Below are 27,990 nucleotides of genomic sequence, written 5' to 3'. Positions count from 1 at the left end.
GGGTGATTCAAAGAAACGGGAAATTTTGAAAGTTGTGTTAGGAGCTGTGGGCGATTGGTACCAAGTGGCGCCAGCCTCTCTAACCTAACCTGCCATTTAGTTGTCATGGATCCTTGGAGTGGTGCGCAACGTGCATTTGCTATCAAAGCGTTTTACAAAAACAATTAGAGTGTGGAGGGAGCGCGCAGAGAATTTTGCCGTCATTTTAATCTGGGACGGCATGACCGTGTTCCATCAGCACATGCAATTAAAACATGGATATCTAATTTTGAGGAAACTGGTTTGGCAATGAAAAAGAAACCGTGAGCAAACCGTCCGTACACCACAGAATGTTCAAGCTTTACAAGATGCTGTCACACGAAGTTCACATCGGTCAATCCGTCGTCTCTCAGCATCTTTACAATTGTATAGTTCAAGTGTTCGAAGAATGTTAGTGAAGGACTTGCAATTCCATCCATACAAGTTGCAGATCGTCCAGGAACTGAAACCGAATGATGCAGTTGTGCGAATACAATTCTGTAATGTAATGCTTCAGAAGAGAAATGATAACGAAGAGTTTGTTCACGAACTGTGGATGTCAGATGAAGCGCATTTCCACCTCAGTGGATTTGTTAACAAGCAAAATTTCAGATACTGGGCATAAGAAAATCCTACGCAGCTTCACCAGCGTCCGTTGCACAGCCAGAAAGTGACCGTGTGGTGTGCTATGTCATCTTACGGTGTTATAGGCCCTTATTTTTTTGAGGATGACAACGGTCTTGTCATTATAGTGATGTCGGCTTGTTACGTAGCCATGCTTGAAACCTTTGTTGTAGAACAACAAAAGAGATTTCTACCAATTCTTAACACAGCCTGGTTTCAACAAGACTGAGCAACGTCACATGCTGCACGAATATCGATGGCAGCCGTACGCCGATTGTTTGGACAACGTGTCATTTCACGAAATGGTGACATTAGATGGCCTCCCAGATCGCCTGATCTCTCAGCTTGCGATTACTTTTTGTGGGGGTCACCTTAAAAGCAGAGTGTTCCACAGTAGACCTGCTACAACGGAAGAACTAAAGGCAAAGATCCGAGAAGCAATTGCGGAAATTCCAGTTGAGATGTTACATCAAACCATGAACAATTTAACGATGAGACTTCGTGAGTGTTTACGTAGAAGAGAAGGTCACCTGCAAGATGTCATCTTTAAAAAATAAACTAAAATGTATGTATCCTAAAATGGCAACATTTGTACAATTACATGAAATAAAATTCATTTTCTAAAAAAATGTTTCATTAACGTTATTTAATTTCCTGTTTCTTTGAATCACCCTGTATAATTAAAATTATGATTGAAAACTAAGGTAATATAACAGAATTAAAATTGAAACAATAAAGGAAACACAACAATTACTGCTATTAGACACAAAGCTGTTACCTTCAGTTCGCTGTAGTACTCCATGGAAATACTTCCGGGCACCCGATATTTCACCCAGTATTAATAAAAATATTTTTTCCCAATCTAAGTTTGATTTTATTTTGTTTCCTAATGTTTTTTATACATTTCTTTTTTATTTTGGTCTTCATGTTTTGTAGAATTTTCTTCATTTTTCTTCAAAAATTTTAATCCCAGTACCTTGGGGATAATGCTACATACGTCTTCCCACGTCTTCCTCTTGTGTTACAGCTCGTAAGTCTAGATTATGAGGCTAATAATCTTAGCTCTTATGAGCTAAGATTGATGTGGAGGGAGGGGAAGTGCAAGGTGAAAGATAGAACAACGAACAAGTTGTAACATGAAAGATAGTTATTGCTGCACTACAGGTAGTTATTACCTGTTACCCTGTTGACAGGGTAAATTTAACTACCTAGGTGTAGTGTTTGTTTATTCACTTTGATTAGACTTAAAGCTATCACTACACCCTAGATTTTACTTAAGTTGCTACATTTCATTCACTTCACCAATGTTTACTTATTAAAATAAACAAATTTAATGTTTAATACAATGAAATAGATATTATAGACTTAGCTTTTCACAATGTTTAATGCAACAAAATAGATATTACACAGACTTAAATTTTCAGAAGGTCAAAATAATTTTAATCTATGCTGGTAATGAGTAGCAAACTTATGTTGTGCCATACATTCAGAAGGATTTAAAGTTCAAGAAATACCTGTAAAGAAATATACAATTGAAACATTTCCATTAATTTTTTCTCATTACATTAACATAAATGACGATTTTATCTATTTAATTGTTTTAAATTTTATACCAATAAAAACATTACATAATAAACATAGTACGTTATAATAATTATAACAATATATAATTAAATATCACAAAACACAAGCAATAGAAGCAAAATTTGACAATAATTTTAAGCAATTTTTAATATTCTTCCTTTTCAATATTCTTAAGACAACTAATAGAATACATCCATCCAGTTGTTAAGGTGCTATATGTTTAAGACATCTTCAATATATAATGAAGGATTTTCAACATCTTCAAGAAGATCTAAAAAAGAAAATAAAAACTTTAATTAGTTATTGCTTCACTAGCATATGATAAAAAAAGACATGGAAACAAAAAAAATTATCCTGAGAAGACACTTTTTTAGTTATAATATTTCTAGGTGTGTACATGTTGTGAAGCGAGTACTTTGCGTGGGAGGTTATGTTTCTTTCTGTATATGAAGAATAGTGGGAGCATTGTGTCTTAGGAATTCATTGGGTGCAGATGTATGTTGTGAGCAAATTACTATCTATATTCTTTTTCATATCATTTTTCATTGTGTTAAGATGACCAGATACTTATTTGTTAAGTGTAAATAGACAAAGAATATATCTTTGTTAAATTATTGTGTTGATGTGGTTTATATTTTAGTTCATTCTTAATTAATATTTCAAGTGATAATCCACTCAAACCAGTGACTGACCGTGCAATATTTACCAATATCTTTAACGTGACAATTATTCAGCCAGTAATACACTTTTTCAATCTTACAAAAACACATAAGAACAATTTTAACATTTTAACAAGATTAGTTATAATCTTTAAACCTACAATGAAAAGATTTAACTATTTTTTTAACATTTCTTAAAAATATGTTGAATTTTATTTGGTTTCTGAAAATACAAGTGCTAACTAAAACAGTAGAGTAAAAAATTAGTTTAATAAAGGTACAAGTTATTTAATGGTAAACAATTGTCAGTAACAATAATTACTGGCAAACATTTTATGGTTTAGTAAATTTATAACAGATACAGATTTTCCTTTTTTTTACATGCTTATTGTTAACCAGTCACTTAAATAAATGTTGGAAATAGTTATAGTCAGGGATGACTAACATACAATAAAATGATAATTACTTATTATTCACAATATAGGTCATCATAATCATTTGGTGTTCTACCAGATGATTGTTACCTCATGTAAAACTTCATCCTTCTTTCTTCTTCTACAAACACTTCCAATGTAGTTGTAAAGATTTCACTTCCTCTAACCACAATGTAGATAAACATTATAAATTAACACTGGCAATCTTTTTCTGATAAGAAAAATACATATAAAAATGTTTCTGATTTAATATTATTTCATGATATTTTTTTTCTATTATTAAAAATCTTTAGTGCCATTTTGGGGCCTTTCACTTGATTTACAAAACTGATATTTATATACGTTATGCATTTTAGTAAACCATACTATTATGCATTTGAACCAACTTACCTTGATCGCTTAACAATTTTAATTTTGGCATCTATCGTTTTCAGGTGAACCGGATGATAATTAATTTGCTAATTAATTAACAAATTAAATTGGTCATGTTCACTTGGGCACACTTTTATTCTACATATTTCTCCAAACCCATTCCAATAATTTATTTGCTGTAGTAAATTTATTCGAGGATAAAAATCTCTACTGACTCAGCTATAGAACATACAGAAAGTGTTAACTTTCTGTATGTCAGTAATACTTGGGGATGTTTCTATAGTTAAGTATGTATAGTTTTAAAAATGTATAAAATGATGAATATTAATTTAATTTAAACCATAACTTAAAATTTTATATATAGTGAATATAATACAATTCTAATTAACCACGTTTATCTAGTCTTACAGTAATTATAATTAAATATATTTTCCTTACCAGTTACATCACAAAATTCTTCAAAAGATGTGCACGGCAGCAATTCTTGAGAGTAAAATGCCATTAATTTTTCAGAAGCTTTCATTAAAGCTTCATCATTATGACGAATATAATCAGCTAAAGCAGTGGTCCAATGATCATCAGAAGCAATACTGACCTTCTATAAGAAAATATTTATAAAATAAAAGAAAAATTAGTATTATAGACAAATAAAATATTTAAATTCCTTGATTATACAACAATATATTTTTTATTGTAAAGTATACCTCCAGATGAATAATTATTTATATTTAAGAAAAAGGTTTCAGACACATGAATATTTTATTGCATTATTAATTTATCCCTTTTTGGTTGGATTCAAAAATATAATGTAATATAATAAAAATATGACTTATAACTTACATTCTAAAAGAATATTTTAATGATTTCTAACAGAGGCTGGGTACGAAACATAATATTATGAAGGCATTACCTGTAAAATTTAAGAGGATTCATTTATTGTAGGTTCTGATATGTTAGTACAGTCTTTCAAGTCATATAACTAACTTGCCAGTATTGTTTAAACGTTTGGTGTGTATGCATACACATTGTGCCAAGTAAGTAATTAGACTGATTTTTTTTCAGGAACACTAAAGAAACATGCCAAATATAACCATTTCACCTGCTAGATTGTGCTGAACACGCAGATGCTTCAATTGTATCAATAACTCAGCCAGTGCATGCACAGCAGCCGTGAACGTAACATTGTGCAAGTAGTAGTGGTCAAACGTAGCATATCATGGCTCAAAGAGCTATCATAAAATTTTACTATAAATTAAGAAAAATGGCATCAGAAGTTTACAAAGGTGTTTTAAGTTTGATGTTTAAAGAACAATGGTATAGTTTGATTTTTCTATTTAAAAAATTTATGAACTATATTTTGGCTGTGAAGTTGGGTATCAAGATAAGAACTGAGCCCCTTACATCTGCTGTTTGACCCATAGGGGTAATTAACTCATGAGTTTTGCCATACTGATGGTGTGGCATGAACCGTTAAGACCATTTGTCTATTATCTCTGAATTACCAAGATAAAAAGAAATAAGTAACAGATCCAAATACACAATGCAGCATTCAAATTTCCAATCTGCTATAAGGCCAGTGGCTCAAGTTGAAGACTTACCTGTACCGCATCCTCCAACATATCTAACTTTAGAAGATGAATCAGTATAAGAGGTAGCCAATGAAGTTTGATGTGAGGAGCAAGATGATACTTTTCAAACAGAATCCTCTTCCCATGAACTTCATTTGAAAACTCAAGGTGAATAATACAACCTTGTTATGGATTTGAATTTAAGTTGAAGAAATAAGTAGAACTTTTGGGATCTAGGCTGAAAGGTTGGAATATTCTTAAATAAACAAAACTGTTTATTTTGAAATTGTCAGGAAACATTAAAAGATTTAAATTATAAAAAAAATAGTTTAGTGTAATGTAAAAATATTTGTGCCGTCATGGATCTTCTTCTTTTTTCCTGTTTAGCCTCCGGTAACTACCGTTTAGATAATTAATTGCTGTCATGGATCTGTTTCATCATGAACATAACTCTACAAAATGGAGACAGTTCATTGATCCTTTGGAAACCAGCACAATGACAATAAACTTGAAAGAAACATATGACAATATGAATTGCTGTTAGAAAATTGTGATTTACAAGTTATTCCATTATTAATGGGGTTTAGAGCTTTTGTTGTTTGTTTGAATGGGAGAATCAATAAGAGACCAAAGACAAATCATTACATCAGGAAGGAATGGCCAAAGCATAAAGCATGTACACCTCGACATAAAAATGTTGTACATCCCAACTAGTATTAGTTGGGATAGTTATCAACATAACTACCTTATGTTGATAAAAAACTGGAGGGGAGAAAGTCTATTTACATATTTGAAAAGTTTTATTAGGATCATATACGGGACCCTGTGCAGAAAAAAAATTTAATTAACAAAGATTACACTCCTATCACCCATAGAACCCAAAAAAAACGAACACAAAGAATAAAGGAAAGAAGGTGCTACCTTAAAGAGTGAGAAAGGACGCTACCAACAGAGGAAAACTACTCTACTAAAGAAGAAAACTCAAGGCTCTCTCCAAGTAGAGGGAGTCCAGCCTATCCAAAATCCTTGACACAGAATATTTTGTCATGTTAAGAAATCAATAATTAACTGATCAAAGATTTCACACTGACTAATTTAAATGCATGCTCTAACAAAAATGGTTTTCTACCAATTAGGAAGGATCTTTTGCAGATCCTTAGGAAGGATGCATATATCAATCACTTCAGAGTAAAAACAATTTACTAATTCGTGTTTGTAATGATAAAAAATCCATTTTGTAGAATTAAGAAGTTTTTCTTTGAAGAAAAAAGTGTTATCTCACTATGAACTCATTTTTTTTCACCATAAAAAAATTTTTGATGTGATTGTGATAGTTAAAACTATTATGTTTCCTTAAAATATTAAGTCGGTATTTTATTATAAACCTACCTTGAAATAATATTTATATACAGCATTAATAAGGCCAAAGAAAACAAGACTGCTTTTATAAACATTATAATCTTTAGGAGCTGTATCAGTTATTTTATGAGCGCTAGCTGGATGAGTGTGTCGAGCATGCGCTAATACAATTAATCGACGTAGATGATGAATTCGAGATTTTTCCCATCGAGATGGAGAATGCAGTAATAATGATAACGTAGCATAATAAAGAGGAGCTTCAGCTTCATAGCACGATTCAACCCATTTATCCATATCTGATGATTCAAGGTATGAACACAAATTTTTATCTTCTCTTGCACCACACCGTGTCCTGGAAAAGAAACAATCAAACTCAAACATCCACTTACATACGTTTTTTTATCTTCTTTTACAACCATTTTCATTCTTTTTTTCGGTTTAGCCAAAAAACCTGCTACTCATCACACCAATAGATGTGAGAAGGATTTCAACCTACAGACTAATAGTAAAAAAATCCATATACTCATACATATCAAGGGCAAGTAATAAAAAATAATCTCAAAGTGAGGATACAAAAGCAATCTCATAAGGTCAATTTGCTAGTCAACACTGATGAATTATAAATCTGAAGGTTCTTGATCCTATTCTCAATACACATATAAGATAAAAGAAGGAAATTAACTAAAAAAAGCTACGTGTTCAGGGAATAAGAATTTTGGCTTATGTTCTGATTTTTATACTTTAAGACATTTAAAAGAAAGGAAGTTAGCATAACTTGTTTGGGATTTTTATATAATGAAAAGTTACTAAATTATTAAATTTTTCTTTTGGTTCCAGCCAAAAAAGATATTTTACATGTCAAGCAAAAGGGAAAAAAGAAAAATTAACATTAAAAAAATTAGTAAATAAAAAAGCAGATTAATACAATAAAAATCTAATACAAATGTAAATGTAAATCTAATAAAAATGATCACGTTTAAAAAATTAATAAGCAGTTTAAGGATGAAAACTAGTAAAGTGCAATAAATAAATAAATAAATAGTTAAATGATAGTATTCAAAATTATTGTTAAGATAATAATTACTATTATGTTTTTAGCTAAGATCACTATAGTTTCTATATTTAGTAGTGCTTACCTTTCTACAACCTGTAATGACATCCTTGATATTAGAAAAATTACTTAATTTTATTTCAATTCTGATTTATACATTAGACTATGACAACTGCTTTTGATTCATCTACACTGAATCACACAATCAACTACTAAAAGGTGAGAGTATCATGCCAACTAGCAAAGTTGGCAGCTGATAACTTCCATGGTTTCAAACCTACACAGGGGCTGAAAAATAAGAAAGGGGTAGTAGTTACAGGGGATGTTAAAAATATAGAGTAACTTGTCTCTGATCAGAGCAGTTACAGATCAACTAAGATCAAATATAAATAATACCTAAAATCTCTTTTTAAATTATCAACAGTATATGTCAGAATAAAGCAGCAGAATTTTACAGTAGTGTACAATTAAAGATCATAAAGATTTTATTGTTATTTTCTTCATCTTACATTTTAGTAATAATAATTTAATACTTACGTGTTAATAACATAGAGTGCCATATGTAGCAGGTATGGTATTATGTGCATATTAGATTGAGGTCCACCTCCACCAGTATCATCATGGAAACTTTTTTCTTGAGCAAATCGCAACAGTAACAACTTCAAATCATGTACAGTAGATACATAGCCGATATCCCTAAACAAGACAAATAGTATTTAAGGAATTAAATGAAATTGAGTGGAAGGATAAATGAGAATTGCTTCAGTCACACTTATAAATCAGTTCTATCAAATTAACAAATTAAGCAATAATAGGAATTATCACTTCCCTAATTTAGAATAGACACAGCAATTTTAATGTAATATAACAAGCCTAATTTTTAGTAAGTATAAATCACAAACCATAAAAAAAAGAGCATCAATAATCTTAACTGTCTAGACTACAAACTGTCAGTTTGACCTATCTCCTGTATTTTTTGCAAAACAACAAGCTAAACCGGTTGTTTCTTACTCTGATAGTTATCAGACGGTTATCAAACAACAAAATAGGTAAACTACAAAACAAAATGCCACACTATAAAAGAACAGCTGACCAAACGTTAATTTTATGTAAAATTTCAGGAAATGCTATACAAAGTTGATATAAAATATCACATATTCATTACAATTACCAAACAGAAATAACAGTGTTTGAGCTGTAAAGGGGTCTCATAAACAAATAATGAATCAAACCAAGTTGAGTGTAAAAATCTAATAATCAGAAAAATATACTAACGAAAATAAATATTGAGACTAAAAATAATAACTAAACAGCTATGTGCAAATATAAGTGCTTGTGTGCACACACCTTGGTTTCATTGAGCTGAATACCTTTTGCATAATATCATGCCAAGTTCACCAAAATGTATATTCTCTACTCCTGAAGTAACACCTTTAATCTGTTCATCAAAGTGACTGGTGAATGGTGAACATCATTACTCCTAGAAAATGCAGTTCTGATTAATGCCTCTTGTATCTCAGGTGAATTACAGCCTAAACTGAAAAATATTAATAAGGGAGACTGAGTACAAGCTCCCAGCTGCATTGCTCTGTACTGTCTGAGATTCCTATATACCTAGGAACTTAACAAAACTGAAATTACTTTATGGTTGCTAGGTGTAGAAAAACACATGAATATTCAGAATCATTGAATGTGATGTTCTTTATTATTTTTTAAATGTAGCCTTTTGCTAAGAAAATACAAATAAATAGTCAAACAGAAGATGATAAGACATATAATAGGGTAGAGACTAATCTTTTTCTTTCAAGTTCTTTGTTTGATAATTACTATAAGTATGCAAATGAATGATACTGAATAGTCAGAATCCCCACTTTTAAACTAGGATGAAACTGTAAAATTAAAAAAAAGAAATTTGTACTAGTGAAAATGGGTGATACCAACACTGGGCCTTCTTATACTAAAGTTTTCACTATAATGTAAATCTTTGCTAGACTGGTATGAGTATCACACTGTGGCTGCCAAATTTTCTGAGAACCTTGTAGCAGCAGTACAAGAATCTTAAAAATGAAGCAGCAGAAAATGATTATATCAAATAGGTCTAATATTTTATATATCAAACAAGAATAATATTGAGTAGAACTGTACATTAATTGTTTTACCACAATTTTAATAGTACTTTATTATTTAACAGTTTATGTCAAAAATGTCTTAATGTGAATTATGGATATTCTAGTTTATATTTTTTAAATTTCTGGATTACATTGATTTACCTATGACCGGTGCATTCTTGAAGATATGTATTGTGACGTGCTAGACATGAGGCAAAAGCAGACTCTGGCACCTGCGGTCCCCATAATGGCAAAAGGCCATTACATTTTGTGTTAGCATTCTGCAATGCGGCTGATTCCCATTCATCTCTAGCTCTTGCCAATCTGTTAATCACAAACACATTAACAGAATTACTTAAAATTGAACAAAATTGGTTTCAAGGAAGTGACCACTCCATTAACTGCTATGGTTTGTTTAAAAATTTGATTAAGTAAAATCAATGCAGTAATCCACATAATAGAACAAAAAGAAAGTTAAAGAATTTTTACAATTTAAGTTAACCAGATGAATATTTATTTCATAGGTGTAATTTTTAAACATTAATACGAAAGAATTTAATTTAAAAAAATAATAATATATAAATCTGACAAAGGGAAGAAAATATTGGGATGGCAAAACAATCATGAAAAATGTGGCATTAAAGAATTTGAGAGGTTTGGCTCCAGAGGATATTAATGACTGAGGAAAATAGAAATAATGCTTTGAAATAAAACTAGTAACAGTGTGTAATCTGATTTAAATGCCTACAAATGATGGACAATAGCTTACACACAGTAATTAATATTAAGTTTTTTTGTTACCTGCATTTCAAACAGTGGCCTTAAGACTACATCCACTGATATAATTCCTAATATCAGAAAGCTTAAAAAGATTCTGGCATCAGTGCCTCCTCTTTGAAATAGTAATTGCAATTATCTTGTGCATTCATTGTAGTTTAAAATGTCTATAAAAAGTTAATTTTGCATTTTGTTTAATAAACCACCACTAGGAGGAACCAGACATTAGGAGTGCTTGAAAAGCATAAGGTGGAGCAAAAAAAAAGTTTTTAAGTTCATAATTTCTATGAGGTTTGTGTATTAGCAGTCATGATATTTGTAACGGGTATATAACTACTGTGATAAATAAATGTGTCAATGTTTTCAAAGTGGCACAAAGAATCTGTTCAGGAAATAAGTCAAAATACTTTTGAGAAATTGTTGCAATATTCTCCATATGATCTGAAAATGGATTGTTCTAAACACCTATTTCAAAAACTTTTCTCTTTTTTTTGAAGATCAGAAAAAAACATGAACATCACTGGGAGGAGGTAAACAAATGATCAGCCGTTTGCCTAATGATGTTAAACACTTACTGCAATCAAAATCCCTGTCATCAGAATTGTAATTGATATCACCTTTGACAATATGTTTCATTTAGAAAAGAACAAAATAAAAATTGTCTTTATTTGTAAGGTTTATACACCATGAATTTATTCTGGAAACAAAATTTACAAGGAAAAACAGTTATCCATAGACTGCAATTAAAAGGAAATATCCTGAAAAACAAAATAATCAACAGTTGGGTTCTTTTGCATGCCCAACTCTCACTGGTCCTAAGTAACCAAGCTTGGCAAATGTTAACATCTCTGGAGCACCAACCTTACTCTCCTGACTTGTCACTAACTGATTTTTACATGCAATACGACCAGAAATTAATTGTAATACAAGAAAATATAAAACATCATTGCCAATATGAGCTTTCCCCTCACTCTATGCTGATTCATAGAGATTTCCAAAAATGGGTACATGGAATATTTCTAATTTAGATTGTTTTTAAAATGAAAATATCATTATCTGAGAAATACAAGTGACAGCATGTCAAACTGCTTTAGACAATAAAAATCTTACAATAAAATTTTGAAAAGCGATAAAATGTTGTATGTTACATTGTACACCAACAAAACACTGTTTAAAATTACAATCAACATAAGCCAAATTAACTTTATATTAAATTTATTTATTAAAATTCACTTATAATATTTATAAATATAATTACTGTATAATGAACAGACTGGAGTACAAGTTAATAGTTTAGGAGTTGTAAAGAGATGCTTAATAATGACAAAACATTTTATAATGCTGAACTAATAAAAAAATAATCTCTTTTAACACTTTAAGTTAGGCAGCAGTGTAGAGCTGTTAAAGGAAAATAGATTACATATTCCAGCAATTCTTCGAGCTACTTTCCTTATGATAATACACTCAGCAGAATAAGGAAAGAGATTCCACTACATTCCTTTTCACTGTGGAATTGAAGATATGAAGTAGTTCATCTCTAGGCAAAAATGGAAAATAATATTTTGCAGACTGTTATATAACTTCTTTTTAAAGCATGAACAAGTTTACAAAAAAAGTTGGAAATGTTCTGAAAATATTAAAGTGAAATGCATTGTTAGATAAAAATACTATCCTAATTAAATTGATTGGTTTGTTCTGTAGTTAGTAACACTACTATTCATATTATTAAGAGATATACGAGGTGTGTTCAAAAAGTAACAAGAATTTTGAAATTTCATGGTTGTATTAGTCGGACTCTCAGGATTTTTTTGTTTTTGTATTGGTAAACATGTCTGAAAAGTAACTGTAAATTTTTAGCCATATTGGATGTTTAGTCTGTTGTCACTGTTAAAATGATAACACGTGTTTTGGTATGATCGGCAATTTTTTATTTGTATAAATTATGGATCAGAGATTTGTATTAAATTTTGTTATAAGAATGGAATTAAGTGTAGCAATGTTTTAAAAATGTTAAATATTGCTTTTGGTGAGTCTGATGTATGAGTAAAGAAAGGGTTTACAAGTGGTATAACCATTTCCAAGAAGATCGTGAAGGTGTTGAAAATGACGAGCGCCCCAGCACATAAACAACCAATGAAAACATGGAAAAAATGAAAGCTATCATTATGAATGATCACTGAATCACAATCAGAGACGTCGCTGATGATGATGGAATATCAATTGGCTCGTGCCATGAAATGTTTATGTTTTGGGTATGAAGTGTGTGACAGCAAAATTTGCTCCAAAATTGTTGAATTTTAAACAAAAACAGCAGTGAATGGAAGTTGCTCAGGAGTCGCTAAATGAAGTCAACAACAATGCAGAACTACTGAAACGTGTAATAACAGGTGATGAAACATGGGCTTATGGATATGATGTCGAAACTAAGGCTCAATTCTCCCAGTGGAGGCATTCTGGATCACCAAGACTGAAAAAAGCTCGACAAGTACGGTCAAATGTGAAGGTTAAACTCACAGTATTCTTTGATTTTAACGGCATAGTACATCATGAGTTCTTGTCACACGGTCAAACGAACAATAAGGAGTATTATCTACAAGTTCAACACTGCTTGCGTGAAGCAATCTGAAAAAATGCCTGGGTTTGTGACAAAACAATTCAAGGCTTTCGCACCATGATAATGCGCCTGCTCACACTTCATTGCTTGTTTGTCAATTTTTAGCCAAAAACAACACTGTAATGATATCCCAGCCACCATATTCGCCAGACATGGACCTGTGCAACTTTTTTCTATTCCCAAAAATAAAGAGAACCTTAAAGGGCCATCGTTTTACAAGCATAGATGAGATTAAAAGTAAATATCTGAAAGAGCTAAACATTACTCCAAAGATCAAGTTCCAGAAGTGTTTCGCGGATTGGAAAAAGTGCTGGCAAATTCTTTTCAAAAATCCTCATTAATTTTTGAACACATCTCATATGACATATTTAAAGCATGTTTAAAAAAAAATACAAACCTGACTGCTGACATATGACAATCGATATGAACAACATTAAAATGTGTTACGGTACTGTACCCAATGGTTTTACGGGATTTTGATTCAAACTCATCAACATTACACCGTTTGGTGAATGTATAAATACCAAGAACTTTTGTTGGCTGGAATTTATAACCTTCTCTGCAAATAACACATACTAAACCAGTCTCTTCTCCTAATTCTTCCATTTGCTGGAATATGGTACTCTCTGCAGTCACCTATTAAATAAACAATAATGTAACAATATATTATGATCTCAAAATTTATAATTTTTGTAATGCCTGTAGATTTTTATAGTAATTAATGAACATAATCCAGATAGGAAAATCTTCATAAATAAATACACTAATAAATTAGATATCACATCCTGAAGAAATCATTCAAATGTGTGTATTACATATAATTTATGTTGTTTAAAAAATATATAATTTACTTTCTTAAGATATAAATTAGTAACATATCTGTAAAATGAAAAGTAAAAGAAGAATGTTTTATTATAATCAAAATTACTACCATTACAAAGGTTTATTATACATCATTTTAAATAATATTAAAAGGTTTTCATAAAATTCAATTACTATAGTAGTTAGGATATGTTCCTTCTGGCAGAACCTTGACCTTTGACCCTGGCAATAAATTACAATTAAATAATTTTTCATGTCATGCGAGTCACCTAAATAAAAGTACAACTAATCGATACGCCTATTGGGGAGGGGCAGGGAGGTCATTCTGTTCCTTCCATGCACGAGATAAAAGCGAAATTACGAAACGACCCACTTTATGGCGGGTGGTAAATTGCACGAATATACAATACTTTTTATCAGCTGGAATTCCAGCTGAATCAACTGCGTATACATTTACCGGGGACGATTGGAGGAACTTGTTTGTCAAAGTATTCTACCATGCGCCGCGATAAAAGCAAAAGATCGGAACATACCGTGATGGTGCGACGAAGTGGATTGGATTGTGACATTTTACGGTGGGCAAGTGTAATCAAAGCATAGGGCTAAACGATTTAATTTTCAGGTAACCAAGATTCGGTCGATCGAGTGTACCCGATGCTTTAAAGAGTTAGTGCTCGACCTGCTGATACATACACAGTTTGAATCGAACGGTTGTTGAGATATTACAACGGCACCCCATCGCACTCCCTCCCTAATTTCCGAATGACGCCCCAGGGACGCTTGAAAATATTACTATCCGAGAGGTATCACTGGGAGCAAATGCGTATCGTCGAGGGGTGCTAAGATTTTTCAGAGCGCTAGGACCGACCATTTTTGAGATATTTGCGATTTTCGTCCGAAAATTCGGATCCAGTTAAAAAGTGCTAAATTTAACCAAACCTTCGGTCACCACTGTACAGAATTTGTAGTAGCAATTGTATACCCTAATATATCTCACTTATTTATAAAACTAATAGCGTGTATGTTTTAACCGCCGTTTAATATTATAGGAAGAAGAAATTTTGTCTGTTATTACACTATCTTTTGTAATACCTTCCATACATATTACTATATATATATATATATATCTTTTCACTTGTAAAACTAAATAGCGTGTGAACATTAAGCTCCAGTCGGTTGTTACAGTAGGAACTGTATAATCTATATATACAATCACTCTATTCACTACATTTAACATTTAACCAGTACGATAAAACAATATCAATACTACATTACTGAAGTAGCACTGCGGTTTACGTGTACAAATTTTAGACGCAAACTTTAACAGATTACGGGTCCACATAAATCCATAGATTGTTTTTATATGACGCTATCATCTATCGACGCCCTGGAACCTCCGATACAGTCAAGCCTTTGTGGCTCAGTCGTTCAGTCCGAACAAGTGACCAGTTCTCCAGCTTTCGAGCGGTGAGGCTTGTGCGAGAGAAATAAACGGGAAAGTTGTGGTGGGGACAACAATATAGTTATATGATGCTATCATATGAATTATTAATTCATTGGCAGGGTCAAAGGTGAGGGTTGTGCCAGAAGGAAAATATCCTAACCAGTTATGATATACAGTCAAGCAAATAAAGATCAATAGAGAGGAATGCTGGAGACTTCAGATAATGAACATGTCAATGGAAGAAATTGAGCCTAAAAGTTAACAGTAAGGAAGATAAGCACTACATACATGTTTTGTCTACCACATAAAATTATATCAGTCAAGTGGCAGCATATTTCAGTATGTAACATTTCTAAACATTTTTACAATACTGACTTTTATATATATAATATAGAAAGCATTTTATCTTTATAAACTATATATCGTAAATTGGTATATTTATGAATGGTAAGTGTACAAGAATTTGTTAATATAAGAATTTATTTTAATACAGGAATAATGCCTTGTGGTTAATTCATCCATATGAATTTTAAACATGTTTTATTTATGAATATTTTAACAATTCAAATTCAGAAGTAACTGTATCATAGTATTTAAAGAAGCAATTATAATAAATTGCGTTTTGATATCTTTTGATTGAATGAATGTTTTGCGCATGCGTGCAAGTGAAATTTCTTAGATACTGTTATAAGTATCTTAGATAAGTTATAAGTAATATTATACTATTGGGCCCTGATCAAAAATCAAGGCCCAGTAGTTGGTTTATCCATTCTAACCATTCAAGAAGATACAAATGTAAAATTCTGATGGTAATTTTATATAACCAAATTTAGGCTTGATTTGATCTGATACAATAACTTAATAATATCTAAATATGTTAAAAATATCTATACAGAAATAATGCAAGTTCGCATAGCTTTATCCTTTTTTTATGTGAATAGGGCAAAGCTTTAGATTATTTTATTTAGGAATGAAGTCTACTACAACTTTATGAAGCATATAATACAATTTGTTGGTAGATATTTTTTTTTTTTTAAATATTGACAAGCAAAATGATATACATAAACTCAATCAGAGAGAAAAAACGTCTATAATTCAGGTTTAACTTCTTTTTGGAATTAAAATAATTATTTTGGAATTAAAAAATATTATTAGAATAATTAACTCAAATATTACTTTTTAGAAATAGATGAAATGAAAGGATCAATAAATCATATTTGTGTGTACTTTGCTTCTCTTGAAAAGATGGAAATCATTATACATGGTGTATTTAATGAATTTATTTACTCTCAATTCAAAATGAAAATTATTGATAACTTGGTTGTTGATTTGAATGAAAATCACTAATGATTTGAATGAAAATGATAAAATTCTATTTATTTGATTACTTGCTGCAATGTTCATTGTTAACACTTCAAAGCTATTGTTATTGAAGATTTGGAACCTGATTTAGCAATATCCTTTATATAGAAATCTGTATTTAAAATACAAACCTGTCCTTTGTCATTAGTCCTCATTCCTAAAGCACCCAGTTGTTTTTCTCGCATAGCCATAGCTAATCGTTTCTTTTCAGCTCTAGTTTGTTCTCTAACTTCTTCAATACGAGTAGCAACACTAGCATTTGTACATAAAGCCTCTAGAAGGTTTTCAGCTAAAGAGCCAACATGTTCATCTGATGATACTTGCTCTAGTCTATGAATTATTGCTATACAGTCTGCAGCCACAGCTTTCTGTAACATAATGTCAACAAAAACATTAATAAAGCAATGAAATAATAAATAGCGCTACTTTTTAAAAACTGGATTGTCATACTTTGGACTCTATTTCTAAACAAGAGACAAATCCAATTAGTATTTGAAACAGCTTAATATTTGAAAATTAATGAACTGGTTTTCATGTTACTACACTTTTTTAATACCTTTAATTATTGCCAATAATAGTACACTGAATGTATTGAAACCAAAACATATAACATTTAGATATCAGATTTTTATACTTAAGAAATTAACAGTTACTTTATTGATGATTAAATATAGATTTTACTCAAATATTTTTTGAAGCTTTTATTTCCAGCTCTTTCTCCAGGCTATAGGATTTTACTGATCGTTTAGGGTCAACGCATTTGAAGTGTCCCAAAAAAAATTAAGCTGGTTGCTTGACAAATTCAAAAAAAATTGAAACACCCACTTGTTTCCTACTGTTTCAGGATCTTCCAACTACTTTTTTTAAATTTTTTATTTAAGCAGTTTACCTGTGGCGGCCAATTTTTGTTATGGTACACACACCTATTTTTGTGATCGTAACTAAAAATCATAACTAAAAACCTATTGGTCCTGGAAGGATAAAACAAAAAGCAATTTAATCATATTTTCTCAAGGTAAAAGATGGGTCCAGTGATTTATTTACGTATCTCTTTTCTTTCTATGAGAAAATTACCAATGAAGTTGAACATGAAAAACAGTGAAATTTCATTTTTGGTAATTTTTTCAAGAGGAAGGGAGGGCATTCACAGTTTGAATTATTTTTTTATATGTAGGTAATATGTTAGTAGTTTTACCATAAATAATATTAATGGTGATATACTTATTCCAAATTTTTATGAATTTTTGAAAACTAATTTTGGCTTCAAATAACTCTGATGGGGCTGGTGATAAAATCTCAAATTTACACAACTTCCAGTGTTTTTGTCGATGTTTATGGCAAATAAAAAAGTTTCTTGTGTATTGTACTAATAAAAGTTATAATCTCTCAAAAATCATGAAAAACCTGTTAAAAGCGATACCATTTTGACTCGCTAAATAAGTGCTCCAAGGAGGTGGTTTCTTGTCTTCTTGCACTTTACATTTTTTATCTGATGTTTTCAATACTGTTAAAATAGTTTTTTTTTAAATTATTAATGATAGGTCATAATTTAATATCAATACCAGTAACCTAATACAATTTTGATTTAAAAATGCTTGTAAAACATACCCAAACTGAGATTTCAATGAATAGCTTACATTTTTTTTTACAAGAATTCATTTTTATTTTTATATTGGGTTATTTTTGTAAACACTATTGAAGAGAAAATAAATTGTAGCAAAATTTTAATTATTCTTCAATGAAATAGCCTGTTTTTGTAGCAATGAAAGTCAATTGTTTAGTGTGGTTAACCAACAGCTGTGATGAGATCTCTTCTGATAATTCTCTTGAAACTGTGTAAGAATGACTCATCACTATATTTAGTTCAAGTGATGTCAACTTTCTTAGGGCTTCGTAGATCGGTACCCACACCTTGTCTTGTTGAAACTTTTGAAATCATGGTCCAGCTGGGTGGAAAAAATGAACGTGCAGATTGTCATTTCTGAGGCGAATATCTATCACTTCTCCTATCCACCAATGATTGTCATACACACAAGCAATAGTCTTTTTCCTTAAATGAAAGTGGTACAATATTTGACACAGGATGGACTTCATAGTCCTTGGAAGTCTGAAGTAAAGTTACATCTTATAATGCCTTTTGACACAGGGAAATACTTATGGTAGCTTCTAGTACCAACAACTACAGATGGAGGTGATACACCCAAAATACTACAAGCAGCATCCAATTGTTCAATATTGTGATGTGGGGCATGTATTGCTCTAGTCTTCGCATTCATATAGTTCTTTGTTCTGCTGAGAAAAAATACTTTTGATACAGTCAACACATAGAAACTTTCCAGGAACTAAATTTAAATTTGGAAAAATGTGTTCTCTAAGAGCTTGCTCTAATGTTATTTAAAGTTTTTCCTAACTGCTTTTTTATGAGTTCTCAAAGGGTCACAACAGAACTGTCCATACAGGTGACTGAATTTTGGTAAACAATTTTTTTTCATATTTACAAACACCAGTGACATCTGAATTAACACGTAAAAAAGTTGTTTGTTTTTATCACAAAAAACACAAATTTTAATGAGTTCTTTTGGCAATGTACCATACACTGTTTTATGACACTTATCACATAAATTCCTACAGAACACTGTTCTTCTGCTGTTTTGTGTGAAATTAGTTGAAAATAATGTATAAATTTAAACGATTTTAAAATTTGCAAATATAATATTATTAAGTAAAACTTATTTATTTAATGCACTTCCAAACACAAGATGAAATTTGAGACACTCTGTAAATATGTGAACAGGTCACTGATTTAATGGCAGACTGACCAGTTCGTAACTGTAAAGCTACGAGCATAAATGCAACAAGCATAAATGGGCATAATACAACATGAATTTTCCTGACTGGAAATGACTGTTATAACATGAACACTGCAGTTGAATGTTTCAAACAAGTCTATTTCAACTATAGTAATAAGTATAAAAATATTAAAGTGCTAAGACAAGAAATCTCCTCGAAGCACTTTAGAGAGTCAAAATGGTATCGTTTTAACAGGTTTTTCATGATGTTTGAGAGGTTATAACTATTTTATTAGAACAATACACATGAAACTTGTTATTTATCATAAACATCACAAAACACTGCAAATTGTGCATATCAGAGTTATTTGAGTCAAAATTTGAATTTAAAAAAAATTAGTTTTCAAAAATTTCATAAAAATTTAGGGGTAATTATATCACCATTAATATTAGTTATGGTAAAACTACTAACATATACCTACATGTAAAAAAAAATTCAAACTGTGTATGCCATCTGTTGAAAAAAATTACTAAAAGTGAAATTTCACGGTTTTTCATGTTTAATTTTATTGGTAATTTTCTCATAGAAAGATGAGAGATAGGTAAATAAACTACTGGACCCACTTAGTAGTTATTCTTGTTTCAGTACAACAGAATGGTTTCAGAATATGAGAATACAGTATATCACTTATCTAAGATGTCAGTGGTAATATTTGGAACTATCCATAATTGTAATATCCCATTTAAAATATGCTGCAAGTTGAAATTAAACTAAGCTGAAATATGAATCACAGACAGCTCTTATCAAAGTGAATGGGTTAATAATGACCATAAATAAATAAATAAATTTTATATATATATATTTCACACTGTTTCAATCATGAAAAATTATTAACTTTTTTAATGAGTCATAGATTTCTCTGGAATACAAAGTCTTCTTTCCAAAAGTATAATGAACAGAATTTAAGACATGTAAATGAAATTAATGGTTTTAAAGTTAATTTACATAAATATAATTTACATTAAAAAATGGTTATCAAGTTACAAAAAATTCTAAAGAAACACAATTAAGCAATTAAAAATGGTAAACCTATGTGGAAATAGTAAACAGTTATTTTGGTGGTTTCAACTCATTGATATAAGTTTCAGAATCTAGGTAAAACCAAAGGAATCATTTTTAAGTTAAAAAAGAACCAGTTTCTTTTTGCCCTCAAAAAATCATTTTTTTTAACAATCAGATGGGTTATATATTTATTATTGCCCATAATCTATGACCAACAAGATTAAACACCTGAGAATTGTAGGCAATAAAATTTTTACCAATACCAAACATGAAATGGCAATATGGCATTTCTAAAGGACCCCCAAAACAATTGGTGCCCATCAATTGCCATCAATGCCCATTGCACCCATCAATCAGAAAAATCCACTAAAAGATCAACATTAATGATGACAAGAACAGTCAAACTTTCAATAATAAGAATACCAAACAGTATTAATACCAAAATATAATTAATTACATAAGAATGCATTATATACAAGAGAAGAAAGAACTTTGAACAATAGCAAATTCTAAAATTATTTTAAGTTTCAGAGATAAAACAGAAATACACATTAAAGAAGAGAGAAAGAGATTAGTTACAAGTCATAAATTCTAAATAATCAACAAACCTGAGTTGGTTCATGTTTACTAGCTAATCCAGTCAAGAGTCTTAATATGTATTTTAAAGCTGGTTTTGAAATGAAATCTTTCCAGTCATCACTATCAGTTCTAAGAAGACTAGGTTTTACTGGTGGTGCATGTGTCTGAAATGAAATAACATAAAATTGATACAAGTGTAGTAAAGTAGATAAATAAAAAATTAATTTAAACATAATACAAAGTTATTTTAATATACAGCTGAGGATGATTTATCAGATTATTGAACAAGAATGTTCATTGTTTCTTCTAAATCCTTTTTACTCTCGGCTAAAATTACTATATCATCAGCAAATCGTAGCATCTTTATCTTTTCACCTTGTACTGTTACTCCGAATCTAAATTCTTCTTTAACATCATTAACTGCTAGTTCCATGTAAAGATTAAAAAGTAACAGAGATAGGGAACATCCTTGTCAGACTCCCTTTCTTATTACGGCTTCTTTCTTATGTTCTTCAATTGTTACTGTTGCTGTTTTGTTCCTGTACATGTTAGCAATTGTTCTTCTATCTTTGTATTTGAACCCTAATTTGTTTTAAATGCTGAACATTTTATTCCATATAAAGCGACACTCCCAAACATACACTTTCAAAAATCTTTCCCTGACATTTAAATTAATTTTTGATGTAAACAAATTATATTTCTTACTGAAGGCTCGTTTCGCTTGTGCTATTCGGCATTTTATATCGCTACTGCTTCGTCCATCTTTAGTAATTCTACTTCCCAAGTAACAAAATTCTTCTACCTCCATAATCTTTTCTCCTCTTATTTTCACATTCAGTGGTCCATCTTAGTTATTTTTACTACGTTTCATTAATTTCGTTTTGTTATTGTTTATTTTCATGCGGTAGTTCTTGCGTAGGACTTCATCTATGCCGTTCATTGTTTCTTCTAAATCCTTTTTACTCTTAGCTAGAATTACTATATCATCAGCAAATCGTAGCATCTTTATCTTTTAACCTTGTACTGTTACTCCGAATCTAAATTGTTCTTTAACATCATTAACTGCTAGTTCCATGTAAAGATTAAAAAGTATCGGAATTAGGGAACATCCTTGTCGGACTCCCTTTCTTATTACGGCTTCTTTCTTATGTTCTTCAATTGTTACTGTTGCTGTTTTGTTCCTGTACATGTTAGCAATTGTTCTTCTATCTTTGTATTTGAACCCTAATTTGTTTTAAATGCTGAACATTTTATTCCAGTCTACGTTATCGAATGCCTTTTCTAGGTCTATAAAAGTCAAGTATATTGGTTTGTTTTTCTTTAATCTTCCTTCTACTATTAATCTGAGGCCTAAAATTGCTTCCCTTGTCCCTATACTTTTCCTGAAACCAAATTGGTCTTCTCCTAACACTTCTTCCACTCTCCTCTCAATTCTTCTGCATAGAGTTCTAGTTAAGATTTTTGATGCATGACTAGTTAAACTAATTGTTCTGTATTCTTCACATTTATCTGCCCCTGCTTTCTTTGGTATCATGACTGTAACACTTTTTTTGAAGTCTGACGGAACTTCCCCTTTTTCATAAATATTACACACCAGCTTGTATAATCTAGCAATCGATTCCTCACCTGCACTGCACAGTAATTTTACAGGTATTCCGTCTATTCCAGGAGCCTTTCTGCTATTTAAATCTTTTAATGCTCTCTTAAATTCAGATCTCAGTATTGTTTCTCCCATTTCATCCTCCTCAACTTCCTCTTCTTCCTCTATAACACCATTTTCTAATTCATTTCCTCCGTATAACTCTTCAATATATTCCACCCATCTATCGACTTTACCTTTCGTATTATATATTGGGTACCATCTTTGTTTAACACATTATTAGATTTTAATTTATGTACCCCAAAATTTTCCTTAACTTTCCTGTATGTTCCGTCTATTTTACCAATGTTCATTTCTCTTTCCACTTCTGAACACTTTTCTTTAATCCACTCTTCTTTCGCCAGTTTGCACTTCCTGTTTATAGCATTTCTTAATTGCCGATAGTTCCTTTTACTTTCTTCATCATTAGCATTCTTATATTTTCTACGTTCATCCATCAGCTGCAATATATCGTCTGAAACCCAAGGTTTTCTACCGGTTCTCTTTATTCCGCCTAAGTTTGCTTCTGCTGATTTAAGAATTTCCTTTTTAACATTCTCCCATTCTTCTTCTACATTTTCTACCTTATCTTTTTTACTCAGACCTCTTGCGATGTCCTCCTCAAAAATCTTCTTTACCTCCTCTTCCTTAAGCTTCTATAAATTCCACCGATTCATCTGACACCTTTTCTTCAGGTTTTTAAACCCCAATCTACATTTCATTATCACCAAATTATGGTCGCTATCAATGTCTGCTCCAGGGTAAGTTTTGCAGTCAACGAGTTGATTTCTAAATCTTTGCTTAACCATGATATAATCTATCTGATACCTTGCAGTATCGCCTGGCTTTTTGCAAGTGTATATTCTTCTATTATGATTTTTAAATTGGGTGTTGGCAATTACTAAATTATACTTCGTGCAAAACTCTATAAGTCGGCCCCCTCTTTCATTCCTTTTGCCCAGCCCGTATTCACCCACTATATTTCCTTCCTTGCCTTTTCCAATGCTTGCATTCCAATCTCCAACTATTATTAAATTTTCATCTCCTTTTACGTGTTTAATTGCTTCATCAATCTCTTCGTATACACACTCTACCTCATCATCATCATGGGTGCTTGTAGGCATATAGACATTAACAATCGTTGTCGGTTTAGGTTTTGATTTTATCCTTATTACAATGATTCTATCGCTATGCGTCTTGAGATACTCCACTCTCAATATACTAAGAATCAATATACTAAGGGTAATATAATAAGGGTTTCAATAGAATTTTCTATCAGCAGTTATTATATAATACTGAAATGCATAAAGATCGCAATTATCTCAGAGAAGAAATCTACTCACGGTTTGAACACAAGAGAAGCAAGCTTCAAATCAAAACATAGTCAAAGTAACTGATGGTATGGAATAAGTACTTAACCATGCTTGATTGATTACATTACAATCTACTATTAATGTGATATAGTAACGTGCTTCATAGTAGAAGTTGGCTTTATCTAATTTACAATTATGATGATTTGACATTAAATGTTCTGCCAAAGTGGCTTACTCTAGTTTGCTTTCATTTAACCACACCATTTCACAATTTGCTTGCCATTTATTTTTCATCTAAATATAATGGAAACATAATACAGTATTGAACTTTGTATAGGTGAATGGAAAATGAGGGCTTACATTCTTCCTGCTCAGCCACAGACTTAACTAGAATTACCTGTTTAAACTACACTTTAAAAAAGTTACAATTTTTATAGTTAAAATGATAATTCATTTTTAATAGTAAGTAAAATCAAACAGAGAGAATGTAAGGAAACAAGAGATATATGTTATTTCATACATCCCTTACAGATCAAGAACAAATATTTGCTTGTTATACAACTCCATCATAATAAAACTATTTAAACAACAATGATTCTCCAATAATTAATTAATTAAAAAATTAGATGAATAAATACTCACTCTGATGTACTGTAAAGCATCTTCAACTATATCCAGAGATACAATATAATCTTTAAGCGTGTTGCCTAGAGCAGTTCTATCAATACCAGCAGCAAGATTACAAAACAGTTCAAGCTATAACAGAAAATTACAAAATCTTAAAAAATAAAATTAAAACAAATAATTATAAAATCAAGAAAGATTACAAATATACACTTCTAAAAGGAAATAAAGATATATAATTAAAATAGAAGAAAAAGATTTATAAGTGTGTAAAAATATTTTTTAATAATAAACAGATCTAGAATTCATTAAAACTTTATCATTCAAATATGCTCAAATACAAATACAGATTCATTCAAAGCAATATTTTTACCTTTTGCTCATCTTCAGGAGTATGTTCTTTATCAAAACCATTAAAATCAAGTGTATGCGGTCTAAAATGATCCAGAAGTACAGCCATTTTCTGTGGGTTGGCATATGTTAGTGCAGCTAATACTTTTGTAAGATGGTGTAAAACAGCTGGATTTGATTTAACAACTGGACAAGATGCTGTCATCTCTAACAAAGATCTAACGTGTTCTGGACCACCTAATGTTTGTGAGAACCTGGAAAATTCTTCTGGAGATTGACTTGCTGCTTTTGATAGTACAGTTTCCATAATCTAAAAAAAAAATATAAAATTTTAATGTAATGCCACTCATTGCATCAAGGGTAACTTGTCATACACTGATTATTAAATCTGATTAAGAGGTGCTAACTAATGAGGTCATCGAAATATTAGCTGAAAACATTGCTGGTAAGATTTGCTTACATTGTACTATCAGCTAACATTAATATAGCAGTTGATAGCATCTTGTGAATAGAGAGTTCTATAGCAAAAAAGGTAATTTTTTGTTTTATCTTTTCTTGTTTTAGTATCATACAGCATTATTCCTAAACGTTTAGCTGAAGCAGATACAACAAACTGGATTCTTGTCAATGCTATCTTACTCTATTTTACAATCGATCCATCCACTTAAACAAAAGCAATGTATTACAAGAGTAATATGCATGGAAAAGGTAAATGTTAAACTGATATTATGTTGAACTTGATGAAGTGTTTTTCTATAAACAAACAATAGAAATAGAATAGAGTTGTTTCTAGTAACAACAATAATACAGGAGGATTCAAAACTATATAATTATATGTAGCAGCTAATTTGGGATATAATGTACACAAAAAGCTTACATAAATACAATAATAATTAAAATAATTCCAAAAAAAAAACAAACTAAATCTGAATTTTTTTTATTCATGCTGATCAACACAAGTTTTTTTAGGTACTGTACATAAATAATTTTTATAAGTGGTTTTATCTTACTTTTGTTAGTAAAAAAATTTAAAAGATACTTTAATCTTCTATTACATGTAATGGGTGACAACATGAATTTGTATAAATCTAGAAGAGTTAACAGACAATGCTATTAATTTATCATAACATGTAAATAATAATGTTAATACTGCACTTTGGGAATGACATAAATTAAAGAATCAATAGATTTTAATAAATCTAGATAAAGAATCAAATTGTAAAACATTTGAATCTCTAAAGAGATGTCTAGAAAAACAAGAATGCTGTATAACCACACTAATCGCTGCTGATTGACAACAGCTTGTAAGAAATATAAACACCAAAGATGAAATGTTTGATACTATTCAATTATCTGCAACTATAACTACCAGAAGATTATCATATCATTTAAATATTTCAAAACAAAGTGTGTGGTGAATATTAAGAGAAGGCTACAATTGTACCCACTCCCATAATAATTGAACATGACATGTTACCAACAGATCACAACAAACAAGCAAAATTCTCTTGATGGTTTTCAACAGATAATAATGTACACACAATCCCAATCAGTCATATTCTAGTTACTGATAAATTGTGTTTCATTAGAAATGGAATTGTTTTTTAGTAACACCCACACTTGGACAGGGAAAATCTACATGACTGCCATAATACAATTCAAAAATAGTTTTTTGTTCCACATGTGATATACTTTTCTTGGAGATAATCCCACCAGCTTTTCTTACCATCAAGACTTCCAGGAATACAATACCTACATTTTTTGCAAATGAATCATCATATTGAACTCTTTGAAGACAAACAAACAGCAATGAACTGAAAACATGGTTTATACATGCTTATGTATGAACTCACTTATCTTGTAATAGGCATTTTAATAACATGGTAATTGATGAATTGGTTGAAATGAACCAGTAAAATGGCTATTACAATCTCATGCAATCAGACTACTTCCTTTAGACGAAAAAGTTGTTTGTTTATTCTATAAATATTTGCACAAAAAGAATAAAAAAACTGATATTATAGAAGCTGCAAACTATTAATAACAGTCCTGACATTGAAAGGCATACTTGAAAAGTAAAAATTTGCAATAAAAGCTAATTTTAAAATAGCAGCCACATTGAACAATTATTTTAATATGATGTTCATACCTTATTTAGTAATAAATTATTCTGAGATAAAATTTATTAATATAATTCTTTATTTTTTGAAATTAAATTTTTTATTCTGTACCTTGAGATCAATAGTTATATCTGTTTTGTAATTTTTTTAGCACTATAAGATGACTTTTCATCTGTCTAAAACTGTAATATTATTCTGCCACATTTAGGTCTGTTTCTTTTTGAATTAAAAGTTAATTTCTGAAACTTGAACTTATCTTCTATTGATTTCACTTATAACCATTTTGGAAAATAAATTTTAACTTTACGGGCTTTGCAAGGATTTTCTTGGAAACCACCACGCAATTGGAAAATCTATTCAATTTTGAAATCCAAAAACCTGAAAAACCAACAAACTTATCCCTTACTTTGGCTCCAAAGAATTTCAGTATGTATCATATTACTCTTGGAGCAGAAATCAGGACAAAATATTTCATTAGCTGTAATCTGAAAACAAACTATTTCTAGATATGTTTTCCAACATTTTTTTGATTATACAGAATGCCACATTTAAAATGCAACCCACCAATCAGCCTTCTATAATATTTGAATTGACTGTTCAACTCCCTTACATTTACTGAAATCATGATCAGCACCTAACAAGACATAAGTTATGTGAGGTTAGTGGCTAAATTTAGAGAGACAGGTTCTGTTAATAACAAACAACACTAAACATCG

The 27,990-nt window shown here is 30.7% G+C and overlaps 1 protein-coding gene across 8 annotated transcripts in view; it reads right to left on the bottom strand.

The window, feature by feature from the left end:
* Nucleotides 1-2,007: 2,007 nt before the first annotated feature.
* Nucleotides 2,008-27,990, bottom strand: part of poe (E3 ubiquitin-protein ligase-like protein poe) — a 216,588-nt gene continuing 190,605 nt past the window's right edge. For all 8 annotated transcript variants that reach the window (XM_075371905.1, XM_075371903.1, XM_075371908.1 and 5 more), the window contains 10 exons: nucleotides 25,177-25,464; nucleotides 24,822-24,935; nucleotides 21,257-21,391; nucleotides 16,928-17,164; nucleotides 13,566-13,804; nucleotides 9,940-10,101; nucleotides 8,207-8,365; nucleotides 6,649-6,970; nucleotides 4,130-4,289; nucleotides 2,008-2,497 (listed from right to left, as the gene is read on the bottom strand). In XM_075371905.1, the coding sequence (XP_075228020.1) occupies nucleotides 2,439-2,497; nucleotides 4,130-4,289; nucleotides 6,649-6,970; nucleotides 8,207-8,365; nucleotides 9,940-10,101; nucleotides 13,566-13,804; nucleotides 16,928-17,164; nucleotides 21,257-21,391; nucleotides 24,822-24,935; nucleotides 25,177-25,464 (1,875 nt within the window). In that variant the 3' untranslated portion in view covers nucleotides 2,008-2,438. The remainder of the gene's footprint in view (nucleotides 2,498-4,129; nucleotides 4,290-6,648; nucleotides 6,971-8,206; nucleotides 8,366-9,939; nucleotides 10,102-13,565; nucleotides 13,805-16,927; nucleotides 17,165-21,256; nucleotides 21,392-24,821; nucleotides 24,936-25,176; nucleotides 25,465-27,990) is intronic.

This window comes from Lycorma delicatula, chromosome 7, assembly GCF_047948215.1.
Source record: "Lycorma delicatula isolate Av1 chromosome 7, ASM4794821v1, whole genome shotgun sequence".
Classification (NCBI taxonomy): domain Eukaryota; kingdom Metazoa; phylum Arthropoda; class Insecta; order Hemiptera; family Fulgoridae; genus Lycorma; species Lycorma delicatula.
Note: the sequence above shows the minus strand (reverse complement) of the source record. Positions and strands in the feature narration are given on the sequence as shown.